This window comes from Musca vetustissima, unplaced genomic scaffold, assembly GCF_032173495.1.
Source record: "Musca vetustissima isolate MV318-11 ecotype Yass unplaced genomic scaffold, APGP_CSIRO_Mvet_v1 utg19638, whole genome shotgun sequence".
In the NCBI taxonomy this organism is placed as follows: Eukaryota; Metazoa; Arthropoda; class Insecta; order Diptera; family Muscidae; genus Musca; species Musca vetustissima.
In genome coordinates this window covers 156,732-164,854 of record NW_026881834.1, presented here as the reverse complement: position 1 = coordinate 164,854, position 8,123 = coordinate 156,732, and the positions used below count along the sequence as shown (strand labels likewise).

General features: G+C 35.9%; 1 protein-coding gene across 1 annotated transcript; it reads left to right on the top strand.

The window, feature by feature from the left end:
• The first annotated feature begins 1,629 nt into the window (after nt 1-1,629).
• Nucleotides 1,630-7,316, top strand: LOC133327883 (intraflagellar transport protein 56). Its single transcript, XM_061536416.1, has 6 exons — nt 1,630-1,722; nt 4,001-4,545; nt 6,018-6,465; nt 6,527-6,859; nt 6,918-7,045; nt 7,109-7,316. The coding sequence occupies exons 1-6, from the start codon at nt 1,630-1,632 to the stop codon at nt 7,305-7,307; spliced, it is 1,746 nt and encodes a 581-aa protein (XP_061392400.1). The 3' UTR covers nt 7,308-7,316.
• Nucleotides 7,317-8,123: the final 807 nt, after the last annotated feature.

Sequence of the window (8,123 nt, the reverse complement as noted above, 5' to 3'; positions counted from 1 at the left end):
TTTCATGCGCCACTTTTTTTTGTATTAAAACTTATAGCCGCTACATGTGTCGCCGTTCCAGTACACAATGAAATTCTGCCGGAGGTGGTGCACAAATCCTGAAAATGCGCCCACTCCTAACATTTTCTTGCCTCGGTCATGAAGAAAAACTCTGCCATTTTCGGTAACCGGAAGTCAAGTGCATTTTCTTCGGTTTTTAGTTTCCTCAAGAAACAACAACGTCGGGATGAAAACCAAACAAACAGCATTTGTTTGAAGAAACTAAACTTTAAAGTGCAGTTGTAGTTGTGGTACTACGTTGGGACAACGCACAATGAATTCAACTAGAAATAGAAATGTATTATGTATACGACTGGTTGTGCTTCTCGATGTGTGTAAGTGTGTTTGTGTGTGCCAGTTTTTTATCTGCAATTCACTGAAGCCAAGCATCGTTGCTGAACATTTAATCTTAAAGGCATCATTTAATAAAAATATTCTTTTTAGCAATAAAGAGAGCCGCTCTTTTGAACTTGTTTAAACACAAATTCTCTCATAGATAGGATGCGTGCGGTAGTTTACCTAATGTTGCCTTATAAATCGATTCGAGCCAAGATGTTGCTCACAATAATGGGTAATCTCGAACTTGGATGTTGCTCACAATAAACGGAGGTTCAACTTCCATTACCAACATCATCGATCATCAATCGAGATCTAAATACAATCCGTCACAGTAATTCAGAAACTGTAAATACCGTTACAATTTACAGACAGAATAAATAATGCTGGTGAATTACTAAAATAACGTGAACGTCTTGCATATTTTCCAGGGACAGGTAGGGTAAAACGAACTGTTCAATATTTATATGTGTCATTGTGGAGTATCTCGTGCAGCGGCAAATTACACCTCCGGTAAAAACGACACAAATAATAACAACTACAACAACAAAGAGAAATGTAATTCTTAAATTTACAACTTGCACAAGTTTTCACATAAAAATTCTACACGCTATAATTTCAATATTATTTCCTGCGTATTTTTTCTTTGGAAGTGATGATAAGAGGCCCGTTTTATACGGAACCAGTACAGCAATTCATCTACCCTCATACTCGGTGCTGTCCTTGAGAGTGTAGGATTTATAAACCAGGAGCCATTATATGGATGGAGCAACTTGTTAGAGAGTTGACATAAGGAAATAAAAACTTTTTGTTTTTGTTTCTACTCCCATGTTAGTATTTATTACGTTTTTATTTCTTGTTTGGTTTTTATACATCTCCCATGAATGCTTAGAAAAAGGAGACGTGCAAGAACAACCCAAATAATGAACAGTAAGAGCAGCTGTCATAATTCCATTTTCCATGGTAGGAATAAACAAAAGCAAACGACAATATGAGGAAGCAGCAAATTAAACAACTATGAAACCATATTCAGAGTTTAAAGTCGAACCAAATGACCCTTGTCCCCAGAGAAGGCGTTCGGTGTTGTCTGCATCAACGTTGCTGCGTCTTGACACCCCCAACACCCGGTCTTATCAATTATAATGGAATGTAATAAAAAAGTCAGTAGGAGGGCAATCTTTAATTCGAAACAAAACAATGGGCAAAACAACAACAACAGGCACAGCGAGATAGGATCCTCCTTTCAGATGCAAAATGTACGCTTCGTTGAGCACTACAGCCAGTGAGCTGTGCTATTTGGTTATTCGCCAAGCAACCGCCCAGAAACTGGGTGGCAGATGCCAATGTGTACACTCAACGTGGCAGGAAAAGTTTGTCATAAAAAATAATGGTAAAATTTGTTGCGGTTTATGAGATTTTATTATAATTTCCTTTAGACGCAACTCTACAGGCGGTCCACTTAAGCCCGGGATTATGCGGTGAAAATGATGTTCACAACTTTGCCACGGCATTCTATTCATCTCGCTAAGCTTATTCGTACTTCAAATGAGTAAAAGGTCCTTAGCGATGGCCGGCAGACAGGATGGCAGAAACTTTGAATTTAAAGCGAACGCAAATATTCGGCCATTCATATGTTTAGCAAAAATTTGTTTCAAACCATATTTTCATTGAAGGTCAGTTAGCAGATGTTGTTGGCATTCTTTTATACAGTGGCCGTCGAAAGTGTTTCAAACTTTGTTATCTTTAAGAATTCACAATTCTTCAAAAAAAAAAAATATATACATATATATATATTTAAAAAAAAATAGTAAAAAGTGCAAAAGGAGAATGGTGTCAGCAATTGCTTCAAATAATTAAACATACCGTACAATATGTAAGCTTTTGCCTATTTAACATTAACTATGTATTTGACCATACTTATTATAGTGGGGAGTTGTATATTTTTTATGCACGTCAGATTTCATATAGCCTTTTTTTATAGTGGCATGCTAGGTATATCCCGAAGTTGTTCAATGAATGTGTTTCTTTTTTCGAAATTAACCATCTATTGCAAAACAAACTAGAAAAAATAGTTTGAAAGCCTAATTCAATATTGAGGATATATAAAGGTCCCTTACACCGCAGGGCAAGCATGACAGCATTTGATATAGTATTATATTCTTGGGTTATTGGCGATTTTATGTCAGTGAAGAACTGGTCGCGAATAATTTTGAAAAGTTTCCCACATTTGGCTTATATTGTAAATTTGTTGTTTATATTGTAAATTACAGTCAATTCTCGCCTCCTTAAAGAAAAGTTTAGGGACATAAATCCCCGGTCAAAGACTACATCAAAGAAATTGTGTATGCAGATTACATAGGTTACGCAACATAATATTCTTTTTAATTGTGCCAATTTTGGGTTTAACCTCCGCCGAAACCTATGTTTCGACATGATTTATAGTGTATGGGGCCTTTTAGGATTCAATAATAAAAAATGACGCAAATAATAGGTCATCCAGAATGCGAATTTCAGGATATCTACTACCCTGTATCTACATCTTCTGTCAAAAGTTGTTGTGTCGATAATATCTTTAAAAAATTTTCGAATTTAATTTGGACCATTTGGACCAAGGTCTATATTATGTCGACCAGTAAGCGGTTTCATAGGGAAAACTTAAGTTCAACGTTAATTTTTTTGCCGAGGCGAAAACCTAAATAAAAAACACAACACAATTTATAATTTTGTAAGATAATTTACTTAAAAATGTTCTTTAAAATCTTAAAATAGTCCAAATGTGTTTTAAAAAGACGATATAAATTAAAATTGAATTACAAATTGACAAAATATTAATATTTTCGTTTCGACGTCTAAATGTAAGCGTACAATAGGTTTATTCATAAGGTTAACAGGGAGGCGAATTCGAAGTATTTATTGACTGTCAAATTTATTGTTTGAAGAATAAATAAAAAAACATATTTTTATTCGAACCAAAATATATGTGCACATTACTATCATTAAGTTTTCCTGAAAGATATTTTGAATTTTTATCCTGCTCTGGTTGGTATTTCGCGATTAAAATGTTGACAGCCTTATGAATAAACCTTGATTTGGGCAAAAAATGTAGATATCAGCTGGCCTTAATGTGTGACCTAATATATAGACCTTGATAGAACCCTGCGTCTACAGTTTTTTGTCGAATGTTGATGTTGTGATGAAAATATATTTGAAAAAATTGGATTTATTTTGCACTTGTTGATCGCGCACAACAAAATTTAAAAAATAATTTATTTTTCACAACACTTGAAATACACTATGAGCGAATGCACCCTGCAATACAGTAGAGCAAGATTGCTTTGCAGGATCTTTCAATAGTACTGCTATGACAACAGCTGGCATACCGCTTGTAAACCGTTGCTGCTATGACCACAGCTGGTATACCGCTTGTAAACCGTTGCTATGGAACCGAATGCGTCACCATGCGCACAAAAATCATCAGAAGTACACGCAATTCCTTGCGACATACCCAAAACAATACAACATTTTATTTTTGTTATTTCTATATAGAAGATATGGTATGTAGTGATGAGCCAATAGTATGGACTAATAATTGGCAACAGATTCCTTTAACATCTCGTGATTGCAGATATTATCACGGGGGAAAACTGATTCGGCAAACTCTCGCCACGTACCGAGTGCAACGAGTACGAAAAAGTCGCCACCATCATTGGAGGACTTCATCATAAAAAGGGACTATACGGGAGCAAAAGCCTTTCTGGAATTTGCACGCGACTCTGAGGAAGAGGACAAACATGTGACCATAGACCAATGGATTGCTTTTTGCCATTTCCATTTGGGCGACTACCAGAAAGCTCTACAAGTGTACAAGCACATCAACGATGTTGAGTCCCCGACGGAAGATATTAATTTGAATGTGGCCGTGTGCATGTTCTATCTGGGCATGTACGACGAAGCCCAAAAGTTGATAGAACAGATTCCTAACACCCCACTCAAGCTGCGTTTAATGTTACATTTGGCCCATAAGTTTCACAATGATGATCAGGTGATGCAAATGCACGAATCGCTTAGTGACCAAATGGACGATCAACTTAGCGTGGCGTCACTACACTACCTGAGGGCCCACTACCAAGAGGCAATAGATATTTACAAGAGACTACTGCTGGACAACAAGTAAGTTTCGTCCTATATACATATATATGTATACATACATATACATGTATATAGCATTTCCAGATTAAATGAAACCTTTTCCAAATTAAATGAAACCTTTTCCAAATTAAATGAAACATTTTCCAATTGAAATGAAACCTTTTACAAATGGAATGAAGCCTTTTCCAATTGGAATGAAACCTTTTACAAAAAGAATGAAACTTTTTCCAAATTAAATGAAACCTTTATTCTTATCCAAGGAAATATAATATAGTTGTATGGCTATGTAATTAACATAAATATTCTTTAATTCGGTGTGATTTTGTTTAATATCTTTACTACATAAAAGTAAATAAATAGTAATACAAACTGGGGTATTTCTTGACATTTTAATAAATAAATATTTTAGAACAAGAATTGAATACCAGGTCCTAAATGCGAAATACATATTTGACATAATAAATCGTTGATGCTAAGGTAACTGCTCGTTCAAGACAAGGAACAAGAGCTCACATTGTGTTACCTACGGTCAGAGGTCGTAATGTCACTCTAATTGCAGCAATAAACAACGCGGGAGTTGTACATCACACAATAGATTCTAATTCCAATGTCAATGCAGACAGATTTAAATTATTTATAGAAAGTCTTTTGGAGAAAATCAATTTAGAGGTGGAAAATTCGTTCTTGATAATGGATAACGCTCAAATACACAAGCGACATGGCATAAAAAATTTGATCGAATCCGCCTTATTCTCCAATGCTAAATTAAATCGAAAATGCATTTTTTTAAATAAAGTTATGTGCAAGAGCTGAGCTGTGTGACGTTTCAATGGAACATAACATTGTTGATGTAATCGAGCGAAGTATTCAACAGCTTACTCGGCAAGATTGTTCTAACTACGTTATGGACATGGTTTTGAAAATCCCACAAGCTGCAAGTCGGGACCCCTTCATTAAGGTAAGCAGTTACTTTATCATCAACAAGTTTTTAAATCAAATATGTATTTCGCATTTAGGACCGGGTATTCAATAATTGTTCTAAAATATTTATTTATTAAAATGTCAAGAAATACCCCAGTTTGTATTACTATTTTTTTAGTTTTATTTAGTAAAGATATAAAATAAAATCACAACGAATTAAAGAATATTTATGTTAATTACATAGCCATACAACTATATTTGTTAATATTCTTTGATGTAATCTTCAAATATTGGTTTAAAATTACTGCAAATATTATATTTCCTTGGATAAGAATAAAGGTTTCATTAAATTTGGAAAAAGTTTCATTCTATTTGTAAAAGGTTTCATTCTATTTGTAAAAGGTTTCATTTCAATTGGAAAAGGTTTCATTTAATTTGGAAAAGGTTTCATTTAATTTGGAAAAGGTTTCATTTAATTAGGAAAAGGTTTCATTTAATTTGTAAAAGGTTTCATTTAATCTGGAAATGCTATATATATATATATATATATATATTACTGTCATCTTCAACAGAGAATATGCCGCTGTCAATGTGTACCTGGCCCTCTGCTTCTATAAACTCGACTACTATGATATGTCGCAAGAAGTCCTGGATGTGTATCTGAGCAAATATCCCGATAGCACCATTGCTATTAATTTAAAAGCATGCAATCGGTTTCGTCTATTCAACGGACGCGTAGCGGAGCAGGAGATAAAAAATATCGCTGACAATGGAACGTTTGGTGCAGATCTTATACGACACAATCTGGTCGTTTTTCGCAACGGAGAAGGGGCCCTGCAAGTATTCCCCGCCCTTCTAAACATTGTACCAGAGGCGCGTTTGAATTTGGCAATATTCTATCTGAAAAGCGGCGATGTCCAGGAAGCACACTCCCTTATGAAGGAGGTTCAGCCCACGGTTCCACACGAGTACATCCTAAAGGGTGTGGTGCACGCAGCATTGGGACAGCAACTGGGCTCGGTAAATAATCAAATTCTCTCTTTAAGACACGAATAACACAGTGCATCTCTCTTTGATGCAGAAGGAACACATAAAGACAGCACAACAAAATCTACATTTGGTTGGCAGCTCTGCCACCGAGTGTGACACCATTCCCGGAAGGCAAAGTATGGCCTCGGCATTCTTTCTGTATGGCCAATTTGAGGAGGTGTTGGTTTATATGAATTCGATCAGAAGCTATTTCGTAAACGATGACACATTCAACTACAACTACGCCCAGGCGAAATGCGCCACCGGTTACTATAAGGAGGCTGAAGAGCTATTGTTACAGATAACGGATATGGACATTAAAAATCAGCACAGTTATTGCATGATATTGGCGAAGTGCCACATACACGCCGGAAGACCGGAATTGGTAACTATGACCACTGAATCGTAAAATAAATAAGTATTTCATCATGACATCGTCGTAGGCATGGAACATCTTCATAACAAGAGATACGAGTTCCGAGGCGTTTCTGTTGCTGCAACTAATCGCAAATGAATGCTACAAATGCGAAGAGTTCTGGGTATCGGCAAAGGCCTTTGATATGCTTGAGAAGTACAAGTTCATTTGATGTTTAATGACCAAGCCAGTTAATCAGTTGTGTTTCCTCCTTTCCAGGCTTGATCCCAGTCCCGAGAACTGGGAGGGCAAACGTGGAGCCTGTGCCGGTGTCCTATACGTTCTGGCGACCAAATCTGAAAAGGGGAGACCACTCAATGGCATCACTGATGTCATAGGCCTCCTCAGAGACTCACCCAATAGCCAAGCTGAGGCCATGATCAAAACAATACGCAAGCACATGTCAGCATTTAAATAGGACAGCCCCAACAATTCGCAATGGTAGTTTAGGAGTGTTTTTGGCAGATCTTGTTGAACAATCACTTGAATGAATATTTGCATTGCATTCGAATAAAACAACAATGTGACACAACACCATATTTTATATCGCATAGACCATAGCTGCGGTGGATGAATGCTGGTGCTGCTTGTCAGGTATTCTTCAGAAACGTCATCATTATTTGTCAAATAAATGGATGAATAAATATGGAAATGATAAATAAAATACACTTCGGAGGTGTTGTCTGGATGCAACAGGGCGAAACAATCTAATGATAGCGAGAAGTAAACATAATACACAATGCGTGTACATTAGGGTTATGATTTTTTTTTGCATTGAGCCTTTGCCTATTAATTGTTGAAATAAGATGTATTTCATTTAATTATTTAAAAAGATAACGAAAATCCATTTTCCACACTTCGTCGTATACGAAAGGTTATGCCATTTTGTGTGGTTCTAAAGCGTGTTATATATATATATATATATATATGTCTTTATTATCAATAACAATTACTCAATAACCAATTTTATAAATTCTCAGCAAATTTCAAATGATTTTATGCTTGAGGATTTTTATAGAATCACTTTATGATACTGAGATTGCAAAAAAGTCATACCCGTAGTGTACATACACACTCATCCATTGTGGTCGAATGAAGTGGCAAGATTTGTTATTTGTCTTACGAGAAGTGACAAAGTAGTGTTGCCCAAGGATAAGGTGAAAAACATAACAAAAACCAGAGCTAGAAAATTTATTTAGTTCGCAAATAATACAGTCGTGCACCACCTTATTTG

Coding starts and splice junctions, on each gene's coding strand:
- LOC133327883 (XM_061536416.1), top strand. CDS start 1,630: ATGTACGCTTCGTTGAGCACTACAGCCAGTGAGCTGTGCTATTTGGTT. Junction 1,723..4,000: donor TGGGTGGCAGATGCCAATGT/GTACACTCAACG, acceptor TCGTGATTGCAG/ATATTATCACGGGGGAAAAC. Junction 6,860..6,917: donor ACGCCGGAAGACCGGAATTG/GTAACTATGACC, acceptor ACATCGTCGTAG/GCATGGAACATCTTCATAAC.